Source organism: Xenopus laevis, chromosome 9_10L, assembly GCF_017654675.1.
Source record: "Xenopus laevis strain J_2021 chromosome 9_10L, Xenopus_laevis_v10.1, whole genome shotgun sequence".
Taxonomy (NCBI): domain Eukaryota; kingdom Metazoa; phylum Chordata; class Amphibia; order Anura; family Pipidae; genus Xenopus; species Xenopus laevis.
In genome coordinates this window covers 44,590,631-44,614,639 of record NC_054387.1, presented here as the reverse complement: position 1 = coordinate 44,614,639, position 24,009 = coordinate 44,590,631, and the positions used below count along the sequence as shown (strand labels likewise).

The 24,009-nt window shown below is 43.4% G+C and overlaps 1 protein-coding gene across 3 annotated transcripts; it reads right to left on the bottom strand.

Annotated features, from left to right (window-relative positions):
- Positions 1-147: 147 nt before the first annotated feature.
- On the bottom strand, positions 148-20,490 carry LOC108701078 ((E3-independent) E2 ubiquitin-conjugating enzyme UBE2O). Of its 3 annotated transcripts, none has more exons than XM_041575988.1 (19): positions 20,435-20,490; positions 19,890-19,952; positions 13,268-13,327; positions 13,062-13,172; positions 12,704-12,801; positions 12,477-12,540; positions 10,814-10,957; positions 9,090-9,193; positions 8,807-8,957; positions 8,436-8,626; positions 8,038-8,192; positions 7,449-7,585; positions 5,497-5,625; positions 5,153-5,242; positions 4,348-5,059; positions 3,788-3,924; positions 2,539-2,742; positions 1,131-1,188; positions 148-1,032 (listed from the first exon to the last, which is right to left on the bottom strand). In XM_041575988.1, exons 1-19 carry the CDS (start codon positions 20,486-20,488, stop codon positions 332-334), a joined length of 3,363 nt encoding a protein of 1,120 aa, XP_041431922.1. In that variant the 5' UTR covers positions 20,489-20,490; the 3' UTR covers positions 148-331. The 3 variants fall into 3 exon arrangements, with proteins under 3 accessions (XP_041431922.1, XP_041431923.1, XP_018090737.1); XM_041575989.1 differs by having other exon boundaries at positions 7,449-7,561; XM_018235248.2 differs by lacking the exons at positions 19,890-19,952; positions 20,435-20,490 and adding an exon at positions 18,250-18,548.
- Positions 20,491-24,009: the final 3,519 nt, after the last annotated feature.

The window sequence follows — 24,009 nt, the reverse complement described above, 5'->3', positions numbered from 1 at the left end:
TCCCACAGTCATAGTCCCTTCCCAGAGACTATTATCCCACTGTTACTATAGGCACCATCTCTCCCTACATATGATTGTTCAAAATTCTGTGTATAAAGGCGGTCTCCAGGTATGTTAGGAGTAAAAAAACTGGACATAGGAAAAACAGCAGGCATAAGGGAGGTTTATTAGTAGAAACCGTCTTCATTGGTTTCAGCTTCTACCAATGAGAGGCTACACATTTTAGGTACCGAGGTACTGCAGACCTCCCTGTAGGGAAATATGGGGGATGAGAGGATGCATGGGTTGAGCTGGGTAGCAATGTATGGCCCCCGCTATTCCACTTTCGTCCTTATAATGGTAGCGTCAGTCTGCCTCCGCGAGGCTCTGAGATTCCCACTTCCAAGAGGGAAGCTTTGTACTGAGCCAGAACACGCTGAATGCGCTTGATGAAGCCCTTGGACAAGGGAAAGAGGGGAAACCCAACATCAGGGAAGCCCAGTTTGTCAGGGAGGAAGCTACGATAGCTCTTTCTGTGCTTCTTTGGTTTAACACTGGGCTGCCCACCCCCAGCTGCTCCTCTTGGCTCTTCTGAGAGGGTAACACCCCCCATAGCGCCTTTGCTTGTGCTTTGCAAGTCAGACAATTGCTGGGATTCCCCAGGTGACATGGTGGAGGCACCACATCCAGAATCATCCAGGTCCTTGGAATCAAGAGTTGGATCTGGGGTGCACTCGGGCTCAGTAGAGCTGTATGGCACTATACATGGGTGCTCCTGCCCATTTGTAAGCTTGTCTCCTCTTTCTACCATTGAATTGGTTTCTAACCAGTTCTCTATGCGATGGGCCAGGCGCCAACCATTGCTCTTAAAGTGCTCACAGATCTCCACTTGGAAAACCTCCACTGGTCTTCGTAGCAGGTGCGTCATAGACTGGACTACACGAATAAGCGCCATCTCATTGTAACATCGGCTGTTCTCGTAGCCTTCCTGTAAGCCACGGTCACGGTCAAAACCTGCTTCATTGTAGTACGGCTCATTCACTAAAATAAGGCCTATGGGGACAAGAAAATAGTTTTTAGGTTACGGGAAATGATTTGTAAATTTCCGTTTTTTTAAACAGAATAATGAGGGAGATAGACATGAAACCCACCTTGAATAGAGATTAGGACCTGCAGGAGATTGGACTTGCTGGTCCACCTCTCTGTACCCTGAGAAGAGGAGAAATGTGAGTGAGAATTCACAGGATGCAGAAATGTAATTAGCACAGGCCAATATGGAACTCATCTGCACTGAAAAGCACAATCATTAATATGGAGCTGCACCTCTCTGCCGTTTTAACACAATGCATTATTCTAGGAAGGATAGTCACTAGATTTTGGACTAGTGACTGGTCGGGGAACAGCTCCCACTTTTTAACAATAGCATCAGTGATGTTGGCTGATGGGACCTGCCTCTCAAATTCATCCTAAAGGGGGTTCAATAGGGTTCAAGTGTGGGCTCTGTGCTGGCCAGTCAAGTTCTTCCATATCAGAAGTGTTCATATACTTTGTGCTTCAATTGGATATTTAAGGCTTCATTTACTTACAACACCTTTGTGGGGTTACAAGACATATGTATATGTACAAAACTGTGTTATACCGTATATACTCGAGTATAAGCCGATCCGAGTATAAGCCGAGGTACCTAATTTTACCTACGAAAACTGGGAAAACTTATTGACTCTAGTATAAGCCTAGACACAACTACAGCCCTGTCTCCCAGCAGCGCACCTTCCGCCAAAGAGACTCCCCCAGCGATCGACCGGACTTCTTCGCAAAGTTGATGGTGACAGAGAATTGTGCAGAAAGTGCTGTGTGTCATAAAACCATCACTGATCTTTCGTATAACCAACAGATGGCGCTGTGTGATATTGCCATCACTGTTAATCCTTTATTCAACCAACAGATGGCGCTGTGTGATATTGCAGTTACTGTTATTCTTTGATACAACCAACAGATGGCGCTGTGTGATATTGCAGTCACTGTTATTCTTTGATACAACCAACAGATGGCGCTGATATTGCAGTCACTGTTATTCTTTGATACAACCAACAGATGGCGCTGTGTGATATTGCAGTTACTGTTATTCTTTGATATAACCAACAGATGGCGCTGTGTGATATTGCAGTCACTGTTATTCTTTGATACAACCAACAGATGGCGCTGTGTGATATTGCAGTCACTGTTATTCTTTGATATAACCAACAGAGGGCGCACTGTTATTCTTTCATAAAACCAACAGAGGGCATTGTGGGATATTGCAGTCTCTCCCCAAGCGAACTGTTGGTATAGGAATGATTAAAAGTGACTGCAATATCGGCTACTGCCCGCTGACACGAGTATAAGCCGAGGTAGACTTTTTCAGCACATTTTGGATGCTGAAAAACTCGGCTTATACTCGAGTATATACGGTAAGTCAATTGCATGCAAAAATGAACACTGCAAAGTAACAAGAAGATTTTGTGGTGACATAGGGGGTAGGGGTGATTTATGATGGATATGCTAGATACTAGAACATACCTTTCCTATCCAGGTCCCCAGAAGGCTGACGCACACTTTCCCATTGTCATAGAGGTTTGGGTTTAGATTCCCACGGCACTGAGACAAGTAACGGCACAAAGGGGGCACTGCCGGGTAACTACTTGGAAGCTGCATGTCGAACAAGAAAAGGCCGTCTTCATATGGGGTGTGTGTTGGCCCTTTAATAAATGCAGAGAACAGATCCTAAGGTAGGAGAGATAAGAGGAAAGAAGGGGCGGCAGTTAGGCCATAGCCAATGTAGAAAGTATTTTTTTTAGGATGAATTAAAATTAATTTCCTAAAAGGGTTTGTTCACCTTCCAAACAATTTTTTTCAGTTGAGTTGTTTTCAGATGTTCCCCAGAAATAAAGACTTTTCTCAATTGCTTTCCATCTTTTAATGCTTTTCCCAAATGAAAGTTTAATGTTCTTGTCTCTGGTTTCAGTCTGGCAGCTCAGTGATCCAGGAGCATTCTGAAGCGTTACAATTTGATACATTTAGTTGGTACATTCCTCAGAAGCATCTGTGGAATATTGGTAAATACTATATCAATTCTAACAGCTGCCTTTAATGAAACTAAGGGATTCTGCTCAGCAGAAAAAAAGATAAATGTATCAACTAAATGTATCAATTTAGAACAGTTTAAGAGTCGGCGACCAACCCTCTCGGAGCTGCTTTAGAAGGCAAAAAATATAACTTTACACTTCAATATTATAAAAACGATAACAAATAAAAAAATAGAAAGTAATTACAAGTCTTTATTTCTGGTGAACTATCTGAAACGACTAAACTGGAAAAAGTGTTTGAAGGTGAACAACCCCTTTAAAGAAGAAAGTACTTTTTTAGGCACACTCCAGTGCCTAGAATCATTCCCCCCCAAAGCTAAACTCTTTAAAAAGCTCAACATCCTGCAGAGTTCCAGCTGCCACCTCTTCCCTGGCACAATACATCCTATTCCAAATCGGACTTTAGTACATACACATGCAGTTGCCCAACAGGCACAAGGAATACCTGCGAGTACAGTGCCCAAAGTATAAAGTACATGATCATAATCACTTGGAGGTGGCTAGCAAACAGGTCCCTCTACCCTCCCCAGTGATCTGGAGCTTCCTTTTCCTTTAAACTTGAAGCAAGCTATTTACCAATACACGTATCATACATGATCACAATGTATGAATTATGTTATATTTTGGCTCCTCTAAAGCACAATTCTTTGATCTCAGTCCCAGGCAAACAAATTGGGATTTACCATTCGGTCTTCAAAGGTCTTCACCATAATGCCATCAGGAAGTGAAGTAGCCAGAAGAGCCATCTCTTTATACACAGTACTTAAGAACTTCTTTGCTTTTGGTGCTTGAAACTCCAGTTTCTTAAAGGCGTGACTCTCTAAGGTGGAAGGAAGAACAGGATCACGGGTTAGAAATAGGGATGCACCGAATCCAGGATGCTGTTCAGGAATTGGCCAGTATTCGGTTCGGGATTTGGCCAGGATTTGGCCTTTTTCAGCAGGATTCACCCGAATCCTTCTGCCTGGCCAAACCGAATCTGAATTTGCATATGCAACTTAGGGGCAGGGAGGGAAATCGTGTAACTTTTTGTCACAAAACAAGGAAGTAATTTCTGCACCAATCTAAAGAAGAGAACACAAAATTCAGCCTTAAAAGTCTGTCACCCAAAAATGGTTTCCTCTGGGAGGGTTTTATTCTACACTCATGATCCGAGTGCTTTCACCTGTCCCTGTCTATGAAAAGGATTCAAGATAAATAACTAAACAGCTGACAGTTAGTTAAAGGAAGTAAAGATACATACCTGGTGCAGTTTCAAGCAAAGAGATCACTTCTCCTTTGGCGCTGGTGAAGATAGTTCCAAGTGTATCACTGGGCCATTCTGAACGGACAGCACTTTGTTCTGGCTCATCTTGCACTGGTTCTTGCAACGGCTCTGCAGGGGTGTTCTCATTCTGTGTAGCTGCAGCCTCCTCCCCTGCTGCCAGAGGGAACACATCCTCCGTCAGTCCATTGTTTGTTTCCCAGCTGTCGCTCATATCCTCCCATTCATCAGATGATGCGCCACTGGAGCTGCTGTCCGTCAGTCCATTGTCCGTTTCCCAGCTGTCGCTCATATCCTCCCATTCATCAGATGATGTGCCACTGGAGCTGCTGTCCGTCAGTCCATTGGCCGTCTCCCAGCTTTCGCTCGTATACTCCAATTTATCAGATGATGCGCTACTGGAGCTGCTGTCCGTCAGTCCATTGGCCGTCTCCCAGCTGTCGCTCGTATACTCTAATTCATCAGATGATGCGCCACTGGAGCTGCTGTCTGTCAGTCCATTGTCCGTTTCCCAGCTGTTGCTCATATCCTCCCATTCATCAGATGATGCGCCACTGGAGCTGCTGTCCTTCAGTCCATTGTCCGTTTCCCAGCTGTCACTCATATCCTCCCATTCATCAGATGATGCGCCACTGGAGCTGCTGTCCACATAAAAATTCTTCTTCAGCTCTGATTCCACATTATACAAATGCTGCACAGAATTAAAAAATACAGTAACAGGATGCATCAAATGATGTGAGACAATTCCATGGGTCGACACCTAATAATTATTCAACATTCTTACCTGTGGAAGGACCATTGTCCTGGAATTATCAGCCCAGATCACTTCTACCTTGCTACTCACATCCACACAAGCGACCTGTCCCACAGAGGGCTGCAAAATGGTGAAACTGGGTTTAATCACAGAAAGGCAGGATGAAATAAATAGAACATCCACTGTCAGGTAAGGCATCTGGACAGTGGTCAGACAAACACATGCTTACCACTACCACCTGCCTCCATATTGGAATCACACTCCCTGGCCTTCTACCTGCCAAGCAACAACTAGACACCACAATAAACACATGCAGCTGCTAAGGTTGTCAGTACAGATGAAAAACTTTTTTGGGACAAAAAAAAATCACAGACCTGTCTGGCATCAGGGAAGGCTTCTGGATCAGAGCTGCCAATGCAGATCACTATGTCTGTGGCTCGAAATTGGAAATCTGGATGGTCAACAATATCATACACGCTGACATTCTCCTCTTCCCCAACAACCTGAGAAAGAAAAATATTTACATGTATAGCAAGAGCATGATGGGTTGGGGCTGTGAAGTTTATAATGAGACCAGAATGTCCTTGGAGAAGTTTATCTGTGCACCACCTTTAGCATTCACAGGGCATTCGCATAAAAAAACAACTCTACATTTTATAGTTATGATTTTTTGTTGAGACAAAGTTAATATGATCACGGATGGGTGAGGACTGGGTGCTGACTAGGACCACTGAGAAAACAGGCTGATATCCAAAGCACCAAAACATAATACAGCATTTTATTAGCACAGGTCCTATACTCATTCTCCTGGCTCAGCTATGAGTGTCCCTACATGTTGGGCTGAGACAGTGGCAAAATGCTCATGTACTAATGTAAACAATATCTCCAGCCTAATTTAAGTCTTGCACCACAGTTAGGGTTGCCACTTGGCCAGTATTTTACCGGCCTGGCCCGTAAAAATGATGGCTGATCCCAATGTTATTAATAGGGGAAAAAAAGGTAAATATATAAGAAGGCCGGTATTTTTTTTCCAGAAAAGGTGGCAACCCTAACCACAGCCCAGCAAGGAGGGCACACACAGAGCAGCCCAGACAAGCAGGAAAGAGATAGAGGATGAAAAGGACTGTGTGGCTAATCAGCAATTCATCTAATTATATATAAACCTAGTTTACAATCTGTACATCCTTTTATATAATACAGCTAAGAAATAGCAGAACCACCTGGAACATCTGAAAAATATATCTTAAAAGTGATACTGACATTAAAAAAACTCCTTTTTAAAATATGAATGTACATTAAAAGTCACCTATAGGTCATGTTGATCATTTTTTTCTGAGAGGTTTGTTTTTGTGAGTTATTGTTAGTTGAAGTTCCTAAACCTGACTGTTTTGCCAACCTGACTGTCCCATCTCAGTCTGTCAAAGTTTCTAATGCTAACGGACACCTGCTGCACAAATATGGCAGCCCCCTCATACAGGAACATGGGGCATCAGACAGGTAATGTAAAAGCATTGTGCAAATACTTTATGGCAAAGTTATAAGTAGCTTTTAATGGCAATATTATGATAGAAGTAAAAAAAGAGTTTCATTTCTGCTGTCAGTATCTTTTTAAAGCGCTACTGCTGTATGATTCTTGGGCAAGGTCATGTGTTTGCGCTTCAGAAACACTAATATAGTTTATATAAACAAGCTGCTGTGTAGACATGAGGATAGCCATTCAAGCTGGAAAAAAGGCACAGGTTACATAGCATATAACAGATAAAACACCATTGTACTGGACAGGGCTTATCTATTATGTGCTATGTAACCTGTGCCTTTCCTCCTTTTTCCCAAACTTGAATGGCTGCCCCCATGGCTACACAGAAGGTTGTTTATATAAACTATACTAGTCTTTCTGAAGCAAACACACAGCTTTTACCCTACCCACCACCCCACATAGACCCCCCTCACTCGATGCCCCCCAGGGTAATGCCCCTAACTTTATACTTCACTGGAGTTCACTGTAGCCATCGTCTGGTGCTTCAGCAATTTCCTTCCTTTTCAGCACATGTACAGTTGTCGCAAACAGGTAATTTGCTCCAACCTCACATGCGTCGTTACGCCGGTCTCCCACTTACCAAATACCCGGAAGATGCCTGAATCTGCACGGAGGGGTAAGTATAAAGTTAGAGGCATTTCCCCGGGGGCAGCTAGGCTGGAGGGGAGTCTACGTGGGGTCCGGGGGTAGGGTTTTTTTCAGCAAGGTTTGAATTCTCCTTTAAAGAACTTGAAACATTTAGGCGAGTCCTCACTCAGGGAACAGATATATTGTGTCACAGTTACTCACTTCAGTATCATCCCCTTCCGAATTGAGCTTAATCCATTTTACCACACAAGTACGTCCTTTGTGATCCCCACACTGCACCACACCATATATACTGGGATCCTGGGCAGCACGGGCTATTGGGGCAAAACAGAATCTAACTAAAACAGAAAGAAAAAGTTATTTCAGATAAATAGATTTACAGGAGTTTTGCTGATTTGTCTTAGAACCAGAATAGAAATGGTTTTGTTCCCTATGTTGTGTCGTATGTCTCAATCATCTATGTCCCCAATAATCAGGGGTGCTCCGCCAATGAGGCGAGTTGAGGCTGTCGCCTCAGGTGGCAGCGCCCACTAGGTACCAGGGGCAGCAAAAATGCTGCTCCTGGTACTTTAAGAGCGAATTTCCGGGGGAGGGGGGGAGGCAGCAGCAACAGCAACTGTTGCCTCAGGTGGCGGAGGGGCCAGGTTCTCCCCTGCCAATAATCTGCCATTATGCCTCCCTCGTCTGCCAGTATGCCTCCTGATCTGTCTATACCTGTCTATGACCTGCTCAAAACCTGCTTTTAGTATTCGGTTGTTAAATCCAGCAAAATTAAATTAAAATTACTAACTTCTCTTGTCAACTACAAAGTCGCCTGGGAAGAACTCATTGGTATACAGATGCTGGATTGGCACCAATTCATTTGACTGGATGTTGGTCTCAACACTTCCATCTTGCCACATGACATCAGCCGTGGTCACAGTAGTTATAATCTCTACAGCCACTCTGCAGGGACAGGAATCGATTAATTGTGTAACATAACCTGCCAACACACCATATGTGTATTCAGAAAACATCTTAAATTTGATGCCCCCCCAGAGCTTGATATGACTTGAATAAGGAAATATTTTTGTGTTTCTAAATACCTGGTCATAGAACAGAAGAGGTAAAACTGTGGGAGATCAGTAAGAAGAGCACAGGGTGCTGCAGCTTCATAGTTGCCCCTTTAAACGGCAAATGGATACTAACCTGTCCCCATGTTTGAACTCTATGAACACTTTGCTCTTTTTCTTCTTCTTATGTTTCCTTTTAAGATTTCGGATGGACAGGGGAATGCTCTTCTTGCGCCCAGTCCCACTGCCACTTTGGAAAGATGTTGTAGAGCTGGCAATACGCGAGATTATCTTGACTTTCTGCTTCTCCCGTAGCTTGTCCACCTGCTGCATATTAAACAGGCAGAATGCAAGAAATTTGCCGTTATACCACAAGACAAACATTCTTCTAAACCTAAACCAGCTAATGCAAAGGAGCCTGCAGTTGGGACACCCATAACTCTCTGGTAGGCTACTACTTCTGACAACCCAATTAAAACTCAAACCTTTGTACTTTAGTGGCCCTACCTTTCTGGTGACTGTGACCTCCCCCAGCAAGCAGTTCTTCTCAAAACTTTCACACAGATTTTTTGTACCTTCCACTTTAGTCGGAAAGATATACAGACACCTCTCTCCCAGCTGCCTCTGCGTGTGGTCAAAGGACCCCAGTCTTTTCACTCTGAAGGGAAGCAAAACATCAGTTCATTGAGTGGTTTATATTGCCCTTTAGCAATATGACAGTTTGGGTGCTATGAACTCATACAGATTTGTGCACTGTAAATCCCCACACCTTGGCTCATGTTGGACTCACCTAGACAGGTTCTCCTGAGTAATTACAGCGGGTGGTGGATCCATGCAATCGGTGCCCCCAAGACTTTTCGTAATCCAAGTAACTCGTAGTTCGGTTACCTGCACCTGTAAGATGGAGTGTTATGGTTATACAGGAGAGTTTGCGAGGGAAAACTATAACCCCAGAACAATGTAGGTCTCTATAAAACGATTCTGCATAAAACAGCTCATATGTAAAACCCTGCTTCATGTAAACAAAACATTCAGGCCCGGATTTGCGGCAAGGCCGCATAGGCCCGGGCCTAGGGTGGCAAAAAAATAGGGGCGGCATGCCGCCCAGCCACACTATGGGGACGCGTGCGTCCCCATTCAATTACAGCAGCTGCGCCGGCGTTTTTCCGCCGGCGCGCTGGGAAGGGGAGGTGAGGTGGGCGCTAGGGCCGCGCGGCCGCCTGGTCGGACCGCGCGGCCTAGGGGCGCCCCTCATTGAAATCCGGCGCTGAAAACATTTTCATAATAATGTACTTTTTTAGCAGAACAGTCTGTGCCATTGGCTAATCATAAATAGAAAATTACCATTTAAAAAAAAAAGGGCCACCCCCTGTAATAGAATTATTCACTGTGCACGCAAACAAACGTTACATGTAAGGTCACATGAGCCAATTAACAGACAAAGTTCTGTCTTTTGCTTCCACACTTCTTCCAGTTACAGTTAAAGCTGGAGTATTTCTGGTCTCAGAGGCAGCACAGAGACGATCACGAAATGGTGGTTCAAGGCAAGAGATGTAAAAGGGCAATATTTACTTATATACCAGTTTGGTAAGATTCTTTACTATGTCACGTAATATGATATAAACTGTTTTTGGGGGTATAGTTTTCCTTTTAACATGTACCTGTGTGTATGTTACAGGCACATAAATAACCGTCACATACTGTGAATAAAACATCAGCTGTGTGACAAAATTAAATGGCTACAAGTACTAAATGTATATAGAGAGAGGAGAGGTTTCCCTGAAGTAATAGTGCCATTTGGTAGGCAGGTTATATTTCTTGCTACAGTGTAAAGACAATAGTGACATTTGAGTGTCAGCACTAAAATCATTGCACTCTCAATGGCTCATTAGTTAATGATTTAAAAACAAACAAAAAGAACTATAATGCTCTAGAGGATCTTGTTTCACAATCTCCACTGCTGCACACTAGGGAGTGGTTCTCAAATTGTGATGTTGGTCCTCCTGGGATGGCTTGGAGCAGTAGCATGGGGTGGGGTTTGACCAGCCTCATGACCCATTAGGTTGGGAAATGGGACCAATAGTGTACAACACTCCTCACTGAAGGACTTTTTAAGGGTTGGTGCATAAACTGAATCAAAGGTATGTCATTTCCATATGCATTAAAGACTTGGGACAAAGATAAATAAAAGGTAAAAGAGGGATGGAAGGGTTCCAGGGAGAAGCTCATGTGTAGGTCTGTGTTCAACTCCACAAGGAAGTGGCCTTAAATTTTCGAAGTAAGTAATGCACAAGGGCCACAGATCACAATGAAAAGGCAGCAGAATCGATGAATAAGGAAATCTCAAGTGTATGAGGATTACCTAGTTCTAGCTTCAATGATGTATGACATACAATCCTAGACCAGACAAATACCTAAATCACCTCCAGAGTAGGCCCATACATGCATGCATGTGAGATACTCAAGAAGTGTGACAAACTAAAGAGGGAAAAAAAACTAGAAAGCAGAGCTTACCTCTTCCACCCCCACACGAAACTTGCTCTTCACACTCAGAACCGGCTTGACCCCAGAGAGCCACTGTACACGGGAGAACACCTTGGAGGGGCCAATTAGTGCTTGACCAGGATAAAAGCCATAAGAGTCGTCAAAGGACAGCCCCTAGGGGAAAGATTTGAAGTGAGCACAACAGAAAGATGTGAAATGGAAAAAACCCTGTTCCTATTTAAATTAGCCTTTGTAAATAAAAATGCTTAGGACACTAATTAGTTAGTAGCCTCATATTATATACAGTATATGGTGAGTGGGTCCCTAAGCTCAAGTAAGTGATAGCACATGAGCTGGGAAATGAAAGATTTTCTTTCATTTTAAAGTGATACTGACACTAAAAAATTTATTTTAGCATATGAATGTACATTAAGTGTTACCTATAGGTCTTGTTGATCATGTTTTGCTGAGAGGTTTGTTTTTGTATATAATTGTTAGCTGAAGTTCCTAAGCCTGACTCTCTGACACTCTGACTTTGCCAACCTGACTGTCCCATCTCAGCCTGTTAGTTACAGTTTCTAATGCTAACAGACTCCTGCTGCACAAATATGGCAGCCCCCTCATACAGGAACACGGGGGATCAGACAGGTAATGTAAAAGCATCATGCAAATACTTTATGGCAAAGTTAGAAGTAGCTTGCAAAGCCAATATTATAATAGATGTAAAAAAAGTTTAATTTCAGGTGTCAGTATCTCTTTAATGTTGCCATAAGAATATTTGCCCAATGCTTTTACATTACCCATCTGATCCCCCATGTTCCTCTATGAGGGGGCTGCCATTTTTGTGCAGCAGTAGTCTGTTAGCATTAGAAACTCTGACAGGTTGAGAAGAGACAATCGTGTTGGCAAAAGTTTCAGATTTAGGAACTTCAAGTAACAATTATGTACAAAAGCTGACCCTATCAGCGAAAAAATGATCAACATGACCAATAGGTAACTTAATTTCATCACTACTTTGAGTAGTTTTTTTTAGTGTCAGTATCACTTTCAGGGCTGTGGCCAGCCCAGGCTAATAAAGAAGCCCAACATTATATTTAAAGGGGTTGTTCACCTTTGCGTTAATTTTTAGTGTGATGTAAAGACAATTAGACAATTTGCAATTGGTTTTCATTTTTTATTATTTGTGGTTTTTGAGTTATTTAGCTTTTTATTTGGCAGCTCTTCAGTTTCAATTATAAACAATCTGGTAGCTAGGGTCCAAAATTCCCTAGTAACCATGCATTGATTTGAATAAGAGACTGGAATATGAATAGGAGAGGACCTTACTAGAAAGATGAGGAAAAAAAATTAGCAACAACTATACATTTGTAGCCCTACAGCGTATTTGCTTTTTAGATGGGGTCAGCGACGCCCATTTGAAAGCAGGAAAAAGGTAGAAGAAAAAGGCCAATCATTATAAAACTATAAAAAAAAAGAGATTATTTCCTGCCAATGACATAAAATGCTCATATGTCCTTTCTTCATCCCATTTTGTGGCACATCTAATAAGTACCACCATAAAAACCACACAAAAACACTGACATTTGAAAGCCACTTACAGGCAATTGAATGGGTGGGGACAATTATGAGCATTTGGTCCCACTTCCCTAGAACCTACTAATCACTTGAGAAGCAAGAAGTAAATAAGAGTTACCGAGTCGCTGGCATGGGGGCAGACATCACACAGTTTGGATGCATCCTTGGTGCTCATAGAACATCTGCAGCAAGCAAGGAGAGGAAAAGAAAGATCTCTGAGAAACACAAATCAGTCTATTCCAATCTCATTCTCCATCTCACTATTGACCCCTCCCTACATAACCACCAGTAATAAAGGGTGGTGGGTTGCACCCATTAAGGATGAGTTGAGGGTTCTGTCGATACCTGGCTCCGTTGGACAGCTTGAGGACAACCTGTTTCTTCAGATCGTACACTTTGCCCAGCCAGAAATCATAAGCAATGTAATCCCCATACATGATAGGCTGGAGAGGCAACAAGAGAGATAAGTCCATCAGAAAGAAGCAGGAGAATGATTAAGTCGTAACATAACAGTCACCAGTCTCTAGGAGACCAAGAAACCTCCAATCCAAAGCCACACATCCTCCTTGTCACTGTAATTTGTAGGCAAGCTTCTCTAAAATCAAATCATTCGGGTACAGAGTTGTGTTGTGGGGCCCAGTAACTGGTAGCTGAGCCAGGGATTTATGGCTATTGTGAAAGCCAACCCGACAGATCATCTCACCCAAATGTTGTACAGCTCCTTGCTGTTGACCCGGGGGAGGAAGAGGTTGGTACCCAGCACTTTCACTAAGCAGTCTATGTTCATATCGATCACTGTGCCGCACTGACTGTCCTGGAAGAGGCAGAATAATGTAGGAAGATGATCCCAGGCAGCAAGTAAAAAGAAGGATAAAGTATAAGATAAGAGCAACTGAGATGCCCCCTTACCTTTTTGCTCATCCTACGTACAACATCTCTGGGAACCAGTGACCGGTCTTCCAGTTCTAACTGCAAACAGGGAAAGGCAATCATATAATAGGGAAACTGAATGTGCATTGTATTTGTACCATGCATACATTGCTTTCCTAAGGCAGCAATATGTTAAAGCATTCGGTGTGCTTATTCTTATATATAAATGTGACGTTACAATAGAGAGATTTTTGTACTTACCGTTAAATCTTTTTCTCTTGTCCTATATTGGGGGACACAGGCACCATGGGGATGAAGATCCTGCAGCTGGAGACTGGACACTAAATAGTTAACTTTAAACTCCTCCTCCTCCTGCTCTGGCTTCATCCCCTGCCTCCTCCTACAATCTCCAGTTTCGACCGAAGAAGGAGCATGATGACCAAAAACAGAAGAGGAGGACCTCTACCCCCTTGAAAAACTCTCAAAAAACAAGGTTGAACAGACGTATAAAAACCGAACCGAACTCCAACGGGAGTCAGTAAAACCGTATCAATCAGTGTCTGTACAGGGAGGGAAGGCCTGCGTCCCCCAATATAGGACAAGAGAAAAAGATTTAACGGTAAGTACAAAAATCTCTCTTTCTCTTGCCTAATTGGGGGACACAGGCACCATGGGGACGTCCCAAAGCAACCCATGAGGGTGGGACACTGTAAAAACAGGTGTTCAAGCAATGACAGCCCGTAACACCTTCCTCCCAAAAACCGCTTCGGCTGAAGCCTGTGTGTGTAGCCTGTAGAAGCGCGTGAAAGTATGAATGGAGGCCAAGGTGGCCGCTCTGCAAATTTGTTCCGCAGATGCTTGATGCCGAACCGCCCAGGAAGTGCTAATAGAGCGAGTAGAATGTGCTCTCACGTGCAGCGGAGATTCTTTACCCTTGAGTGCGTAGGCTCTGATGATGGTAGCACGAATCCACTTGGCAAGTGTGGACTTGGCAGCTTTGGCACCCCTTTTGGGTCCATTGGGAATGATGAACAATGCTTCCGTTTTCCTGACCTCCTTGGTAGCGTGTAGATAAGTGTCGATAGCCCGAACGACGTCTAGGTTGTGAAGCTTTCGTTCTCCTGGATTCTTGGGGTCAGGGCACAAGGAAGGCACCACGATATCTTGGTTAAGGTGAAATTCCGACACCACCTTTGGTAAAAAATCCGGAGTAGGTCTGAGGACCACCTTGTCCTGGTGAATGATGGTAAAGGGTGACTTGCAGGAGAGCGCCGCCAATTCCGAGACTCTGCGGGCTGAAGTGATGGCCAGAAGAAAAACCACTTTTTCTGTAAGGGTATACAGAGGAACCTGGTCAATAGGCTCATATGGATCATCCTGGAGTACCGAGAGCACGAGGTTGAGGTCCCAAGGCGGTACTGGACAGCGATATGGAGGTATTAACCGGATGGCCCCTTGAAGGAAAGTTCTGATATTACTCCGTAGGGCCAGCTTCTTCTGGAGAAGAATGGACAGCGCTGATACCTGCACTTTCAGTGAGCTCAAGGCCAGCCCTTTCTGCAAACCCTCCTGTAGGAAGGAGAGAATCACCGCCTCCGTAGCATGCTGTGGGTCCGTACCTCTGCCTTCGCACCAGGTGATGAAGGTCTTCCAGACCCTATGGTATATCTTGGAAGAGACGGGCATGCGTGCACGGAGCATGGTAGGTATGGCGTCCGCAGGGGCTCCCGCGCGTCGCAGCACTAGGGCTTCAAGAGCCACGCCGTTAAAGCCCACTGAAGAGAATTCGGGTGGACGACAGGACCTTGAGTTAGCAGATCGTGCCGTAGAGGAAGGGGAAATGGATCGTCCTTCACGAGCATCACGATGTCTGCAAACCACGACCTCCTGGGCCAGTATGGCGCCACCAGAATGGTCTGTGTGCCTTCCCTCTTGATCTTTTTGACAACCTTTGGAAGCAGAGCCAGAGGGGGAAAGATGTAGGCCAGGGAAAAACGCCAGGGAATCACCAGGGCGTGGAAAAAACACACAAAAAAAGGCTTTACATTTAGAGAAAAAAAGGGGGTAGAATGGTGAAATCTACTCACCACCGTTGCCAGCTGTACTGTGCCCAGTTAGTATTTTTCCCTGTCCAGACACAAACAAGAATATATGTGAGGGCTCACATATATAATTGTCTGTGTAAGGGTATACACACATGAGGTGTATAGCGCTGCTGCAGGCCTCCGTGGAGCGGGAAGACAGCGTAGGGAAATGGAGCAAGCCTGCAGACCTCCGTAGAGCGGGAAGGCTATAGGGTAGAGTAGGTGTCAGCTGGAGAGGCTCTTGAGAGAGGTCAGTGGCCCCCATGTGTGGCATGATCTTAACACGTAGTCCTGATCAATTGCTCCAGCCACTGAAGATGTGTCTTCTCCTTCTGAGGACACTAAAGAAACTGGAGATTGTAGGAGGAGGCAGGGGATGAAGCCAGAGCAGGAGGAGGAGGAGTTTAAAGTTAACTATTTAGTGTCCAGTCTCCAGCTGCAGGATCTTCATCCCCATGGTGCCTGTGTCCCCCAATTAGGCAAGAGAAAATGTTCCATGCAAAACAATATGTCACCTTCCACCTATATGCAGAAATACACAAATACAGGTATTGGATCCATTATTCGAAAACCCATTATGCAATAAACTCTGAATTATGGAAAGGCCATCTCCCATAGACTCCATTTTACCCAAATAATCCAAATTGTTAAAACAGATTTCCCCTTTCTCTGTAATAATAAAACAGTACCTTGTACTTGATCCAAACTAAGATATAATTAATCTTTATTGGAAGCAAAACCAGCCGATTGGGTTTATTTATTGTTTACATGATTTTCTACCAGACAAAGCATGAAGACCCAAAATACGGAAAGATCCATTATCCGGAAAACCCCAGGTCCCAAGCATTCTGGATAACAGGTCCCATAAATATACGGATAAGGAATGTTCTGTACACAATAAGCTATATCCTCATACAGAAATGTTAGCTCTGTAGTGGCAGCTCCCACCACATAACAAAGAAGGAATGTCCTGGGCATGTAGATTCAATCCATGTGAGCTTCAAAAGCAGAACAAGCTCTTTGCAGCCCCAGGGACAAGCTGTACCCCCTGCCAGGGCAAAGTTACATGGATCAATGAAAACAGCAGCACTTCGGTGTTATTGAAAAAGTAAAGCATTTTACTTAAAGTGCCTTAGGCAACATTTCGGGCTACTCAGGCCCTTTGTCAAGCCTTTGACAAAGGGCCTGTGTAGCCCAAAACGTTGCCTAAGGCCGAAACGTTGCCTTAGCCCGAAACGTTGCCTAAGAGCCCCCTAATAAACCAGATTTGCATTACATGCCTCTCCGTAGCACATAATGCAGCGGCTAAAGTAGGTAGGTTACCAGCGGCTTAAGTAGGTAGGTAAACACTGGCTCCTTGGCCCCTGCATTGGAGTGTTACATTCCAAAACGCATCTCACCTCCTTCCACATTCAGTTATGTACAGTCATCACTTTGCAACTAGATTATTCCAGCAGCCATGTCTTGTGCCACCCTACTCACGCCTGCCATGTGTCACCTTCCTGATCAGTGTAATGTGACATATACCCCAGGGATGGGAGGGGGGTAACTGCACTGGGGCTGTCACTATAGATACAAGAAACAAGCAAGAGACTGTAGTGATGAACCCTGAGAGACAGACTGATTTGGGCCAGTGAATGTCATCTATATCAAGGGAACCCCAATATGTATTAATCCTCTGTGTCCAACAACACTGCCCCTTCTCTGTTATCCAGCGCCCAATTTGCCCTTTACCATCAGGGATTTAAGAGTAATGTGTATGGGTCCCCTCACTGGGGTAGAATTGGCAAACTATGACATGTAACCCAACAGGAAACAGAGGAATGCTAAACCGCTTATGTACCATCTATTCCTTCTGCCCAACCCTAATGTACCATCTATTCCTTATGCCCAACCCGAATGTATCATCTATTCCTTATGCCCAACCCTAATGTGCCATCTATTCCTTCTGCCCAACCCTAATGTACCATCTATTCCTTATGCCCAACCCTAATGTATCATCTATTCCTTATGCCCAACCCTAATGTACCATGTATTCCTTATGCCCATCCCTAATGTACCATCTATTCCTTATGCCAAAGCCTAATGTACCATCTATTCCTTATGCCCAACCCTAATGTACCATCTATTCCTTCTGCCCATCCCTAATGTACCATCTATTCCTTATGCCCAACCCTAATGTATCATCTATTCCTTATGCCCAACCCTAATGTACCATCTATTTCTTATGCCCATCCCTAATGTACCATCTATTCCTTATGCCAAAGCCTAATGTACCATCTATTCCTTATGCCCAACCCTAATGTACCATCTATTTCTTATACCCAACCCTAATGTATCATCTATTCCTTATGCCCAACCCTAATGTACCATCTATTTCTTATACCCAACCCTAATGTATCATCTATTCCTTATGCCCAACCCTAATGTACCATCTATTTCTTATACCCAACCCTAATGTATCATCTATTCCTTATGCCCAACCCTAATGTACCATCTATTTCTTATACCCAACCCTAATGTACCATCTATTCCTTATGCCCAACCCTGGCCCCAGGCCACGTTGGACTAAACCAGCAGCTGCCTGGCACTGTGATGTTTGAGCCATTAAGCCTAATGTCAGGTAACACAGTTGGTTTTGGGCATTTTGTGCAGGCAAATTATACCCTGGGGTTTGACATTAGCCCCAAAATGCAAATGGAGGAGGGGAAGAGCCCACAGTGAAGCACAAAATTGGTCAAACCCCACTTGACCCCAATCTGCTTCCCACAATGCTGAACAGCTATAGTACTGCTCCTAAATCAGCAATGGGCGGGGGCATCTAGATTTACTTTGCTTCTGCCTCACTACAACACCCAGCACCCATTGTTGACGTCCTGCTTGATATCCTCTTGATATCCGCACATAGCGCCTCTTCAGTGGAACGAACCAGCTGACCTGAGGCTCAGAGCCTGGGCTCCCTGCTCCTCCCGCAGTGCCACCAGCTGATTTCTTCCGACCCCAGTAGCGCTCTCATCCTCTCCCGGCAGCACATCCTCCTCTCTTCCTTGGAGTCCGAGTCCTCCGGGTGTGGGTCCGGTAGCGGCCAGATACCAAATCGTGAGAGAAAAGGAGGCGGTGGGAGCCGTCACCAGCCGGGGGCCCTGAGGAGGCGGAGGATGGAGCTGTGTCCGAGGGGTCCGCCATTGTTGTTGTCCAGAAGGGAAGAGAGAGGAGCCGCTGCTGCCGGCCGGGGCGATTACCAAGGAGAGCGCGGCGTAAAGGGCGCACTGACGTCAGCGCGCCTAGCGTGGTAACTAGGAGAAAGGATGCTGTTGCTAGGGGAATGCCCGGGTCTCTGTTGCTAAGGTTGCTGGGTAACTCTAACCAAGGCCTGACCTTAGTCTTATTGTGTTTGTGGGACTCTAGAAACGTCCATATATCCCTCTTTGTGTTTCTCTATAGACCTGTCTGATTGCAAGTACTTGTTCCTACTGCTTTCACAGGAGACACCCAACTGTTTGATCTTATTATATTAAGAACAAACATTTCAGAGCCCTTTCCCAAAGCCCAAACATTTCTCTTGTGAATTCATTGAGTTGCCTGGGTCCCCCATTCCTGACATATGAGGAGTTTAGTAGCACTTGAGCTTTATACTGGAGGTGTCACATTAATGTATCTATGATTTTCATAAAGCTGGCATCCCCTGTCTCACCCCTAATTAGGTTGGTATAGCAATAGGTAGAAACATATACATGTAAAGCTGTGCAGGTATTAATACGCCAAGTAACTGCTTACTTTTGGACCCAAGAGGAGTTCAGAACATGGAACCACGGGACTCTGAATGTTCCAGTACACAGGGCACCAAGCTCATTTTGATTTCTAGGGAATATTACAAAGCGATGCCCAGTTTAGAAGCATGGTATAAATGCATTAGTTTGTTAATGTCTCTGTACTCTGAAAGCCTGGAGCTGTGCCTGGTATGGATGCTACTCGACAGAGTGACCTCCTTTCAGTCAAATGTTTAATGGACACTATTATATCATATTCTTCCTCCTCCTATAATCCACACATACTTAATTACTTAATTATTACTGTTTAGTTATGACAATAACTGCCTTTGCCGGGTGCAGTGGAGTGAACAACAGATACATCCATTTTTCCCGATAGCTGATCCAAGTTTATTTTACCACTTCATGCTTTGTTACAGGACAATGTTGTCTATTTAGACAGGAATGAAGCTCAGTCAGTCACATAATACAAATGAATCATTTAACAAAAATGCAGAAAGCAGTCATTAGCCTTGTATCCACATGACTCAACTCCATCTTTCCCCAAAAGCCCACAATGTGTCACAAAGTTAACACAAAGAGGTGGCCAATGGCATGGAAGCAGTCCCATTTATTTGTTTAACCCTTACGCTGCTGGGGACCAAGGCTATTGCAAATGTTGGATGGTGGTGAGTCTCAGTTTACACAGCATAAAATCTACCAACACTTTTAATGGGTTAACCAATGGCAAAATAGGTACACTTCATTTATAATTACATTTCTTGTTTCTATCAGCCCCCCCAAACTGGACTCTCCTAAACAACCTACCTCATGTTCTAAAGTCCAGTCATGAATAAAAGAATACAACTCCATCATCATGGAATTGGGATCCTGGGAGGAAAAATAATATACATGAGAAAGAGCTCTCTGTTATTACACTTTAGTGAAAACATAGTATGCTGTGATTTACAAAGATTGTTCATCATTTATAGTCATCCCTGCACCAGTGGAGCTTACAATCTATCACATTCACTCATGACGCACAATAAAGCCAAATTCATCAGGAGTCAGTTAAACTACCTGTATGTGTCTGGATTCTGAGAAGAAACCCACAAAGATAAGGGACACATGTCTGCTGAATTTTTAGGAGTCAGTCATTTTTAGCACCTAATCCTGCCTCCACCTCAGTGTCCTACAGTAGCAATCTCCTGCTCCCCGTACTAAGCACCCAGTATATATAAATACAGTGAAGCCGTTTGTGAGGGTTCCTTCAAGGGATAAAGGGTAAGTTCAGCTTCACATGCAGTAGACATGAGTAAATAAAATAAATAAAGCCTATTACTATTGTTGTTGTTATTATTATTGCTACATACCATCGTGGTGCTGGCTGTTAGGTTTTCCAAGAGTGGTAACATGGTGCTGCCCATCCCGGGAGCCAATCAGTAGGCAGGGCTAGTAACTGACAACAACTGAATAATTAGAAAAATGAGGTGTCAACGTCAATTTACTGATGGCCATTGAATGGGGTATTTTTGGTTGATGACATGGTAGTCAATTTTAAAGAAAAAAACTAATTAAAATGTCCTACGTTCATTAAAAGGCTACAGCTCCCATGAAAGTATGATCAGTTTCCCTGCAAAGCAGTTAGGGGCCGTCTATCCTCAGCAGTCAGAGCAAGTAAAAGGAAGGGGGAATTTCATTGCATACATATGAATATAATGTCCTTGGAGGGCCCCCTGCAGACAAAAGTGCGCTATATAATGATCTGCTTCGTGTAGTGTGGTGGACATTTTTTGCCAAATCCCCTAATGCTATGCTCATTTTACAAATCGCACCCTTTTCCATGCTTGGAATGGTGCTATCAGATACAAAAACACAGTGCGCCCCCACCATTTAATGACATATAGTCAATGAAATGGAGCCCAGGGAGCTTGTAAGATAAACTTTAATTTAATGATTAAATGATTTTCTAGTAGACTTATGTAAAGATCCTGTATCCAGAAAAACCCAGGTCCCAAGCATTCTGGATAACAGGTCCCGAGCATTCTGGATAACAGGTCCCATGCCTGTACAAGGCTGTGCTGTCCTTACTGCCTGCTACTGGGCAGACAGAGCTCCATTGCAATGTTCAGGTATGGGACAGAAGAGTGAGAACTATACATGAATGCAGACAGCATTGTATCCATTGGGGGAGCACAGAGAGCTGTGAATGCAAAGCGCTAAAAACAAGTAAAGAACTATTTGTGCTCAAGTACCTCCTTCATATCTAACCCCTGAACCACCTATAATTAATACCCTGGAGACCAATACTTCATGTATTTCAAAGTATGAAGGATTAGATATACAGAAGTTAAGAAAAAATACTAAGCTCAGGACTGAATGTATGGGGCACACAAATGACAGACACAGTTTCACTCTGAATTCCCAGTCCACTTAGGAACATGGACATCTGACACCCAATCAATGACAATGACAGAAGGCGCAATGAGATTGGAGGCCGAGAACACACTGAGGCTCATTTCTAAACACTAGGCAAATTTGCACCTGGGCAGTAACCTATGGCAACCAGTCAAAGCTTTGCTTTCATTTTTCAACCGGCAGCTGGGAAATGTATCAACTAAATGTAGCAAATTGTAACAGTTCAGAATCTGCTCCTGAGCTGCCAGACTGAAACACCAGCTACAGGAACATTGAACTTAAAACTTTTAGTTTTGGAAAAAATAAAACATGGGAAGCAATTGAAAAAAAAAGTCTTTATTTCTGGTGAACAATCTGAAAACAACTGAACTGAAAAAGTGTTTGGATGGTGAAGAACCCCTTTAAGTGTTTTGTACTATATGCACACATATATCAATAATGTCTGGTAAATTCATGGAAAGTATAAAAAAATAGTGAATGTAATTCCCCTTCACCATTTTATTAAATGGCATATTCCGTTTTGCTTGGCTAACAATCAGCAGCTACATGGCATTGTGACATCACAAAACCAACAAAAACAATGCCAAGTGCACCATTATGACATCACTAAACCAGTAAAAACAATTCCAGGTGCACCATTATGACATCACTAAACCAGTAAATACAGTTCCAGGTGCACCATTATGACATCACTAAACCAGTAACTACAATTCCAGGTGCACCATTATGACATCACTAAATTTCCACCTGCACCATGACATCACAATGACAGGAAGAAGGCTTTACTACGTATCCTCAGAATACCAGTCATTTGCAAACTGACTTTGAAGAAGGAGACATCTCCTGCAACATTTTCAGTTTGTGAAGCAACAACTTACATACAAAAATGAATATAAATTTTTGGATAATTAGATTTACCATTGCATTTTTACTTGGATATTTAAATGGAAGAAGCGATATACCCGCTATTTATGTCATTGCCTGCATGATTGTGAGATTTTATTTAACCCCCGAGCAAGAGCGGATACCAGCCCGGCATGAAGAAGTGAGACAAAACTGGAAAGCCCTTCCCATCCTTGTTACCTTATCCCTAGGTTACTGTTTAGGAAAAGTGAATGTGCACATTGGATACATAGCGCTTGGGCTGCTGGTCTTCTGGTGGATCTACTGTGATGAAGACCCAGAGGAAGAGAGAACCCACACCTCTAATACTAAGGGAGAAAGAAAGGAAGAAGCAGTAGCGGTATGTCTCTAAAATATTACTTTTTTCCCCAAAAACTTTTTATAGAATAAAGCATTTTCTTACAATCTTACTAGAAATAGGAGAAGGGCTAAATGTATTGGTACAGATATGGGATCTCTTATCCAGAAACCCAATGTGCAGAAAGCTCTGAATTACAGAGAGGCCATCCCATATCTAGAAAATAATTACTCTTTCTTAATTGAGGGGGGTTATTTGATGTTTAAAAATAATTTGGCAGATTTAAGGTACGGTGATCAAATTATAAAGTTATAAAAAGTTTAGATCATCAGTATATACTCTTGGTATTTAGATGGCTACAAACATGATATGTGAACCTTGAATGAGGCATTATCAGCCCCAAAGCTCCTTCATTATAAGACATGGGATCTTATTACCCAAATAAAGTGTTCTAGACTAAGCTGGGGATATTATACAGTATAATAGCAGTTTATTGCTTTGTTAATGAGATTGGGAAAGAGCAGAATAAGAACATGAACCCTAATATCTCTCTCTCTCTCTGTTAATCTGCAGATTGGCCAACAGAAAGAAGAAACAGATAATCAAGAAGATCCTAAAAACAAGGTAAGAGGCCATTTCTGTAGGTAATGTACGTAATAATGATTTTGTGCATCCAGTAACCTGTCCTCATTTCATACCACAATAAATCTGATGTCTTTCCATTGCCTTGCAGCTACTTGCAGAAATCTGGCCATACTTTAATCGCTATTTAAAGAATCTACTGATCGATTATTATGAGCCTCGAATCTGCGCAATGTCAGTGTTCTTGAAGTTAATCCGCTTCCTTGAATTTGATTTGGGCGAAAAGGTAACAAATTTAACTCTTCTGCTAATTAAATGTGCTAGTTCCCCCAGTCCTTTAGGCTCAGTATGGAGTTAGAAGCAAACAATGTCAAAGTTAAATAAGACCGGCCTATGCAATAAACACATTATTTGTAGTATTTGGGATATTTTTACCCATCACCTCCAAACCTCAAGCAATGCAGTGTATTATAATGATATATAGTGAGCATATTCATGTCGATCTAGCATTAGTGTCCCCTAGGGTTGCCACCTTTTCTGGAAAAAAATGCTGGCCTTCCTATGTGTTTATCTTTTTTGCCTATTAATAACATTGGAATCAACCATCCCATAACAGCCCGGGAAAAAAAGGCAGTTGATTTTAGTGGCGTAACTTAGAGTCAGTAGAGTCGAGGCCCCCCCCCACCAAAAAATCTACTGAGCGGCCCAGCACAAACAGTCCTCTACCCCTGGCCCCTGTCCAAACAT

Bases quoted from the DNA above. Each gene is read 5' to 3' on its own strand.
- LOC108701078 (XM_041575988.1), bottom strand. From the start codon at position 20,488: ATGGGCAGCACCATGTTACCACTCTTGGAAAACCTAACAGCCAGCACC. The intron at 12,541-12,703 runs GTATCGACAGAA...TGCTTGCTGCAG, and splicing joins AAGCTGTCCAACGGAGCCAG to ATGTTCTATGAGCACCAAGG. The intron at 5,060-5,152 runs GTAAGAATGTTG...AATTCTGTGCAG, and splicing joins GGACAATGGTCCTTCCACAG to CATTTGTATAATGTGGAATC.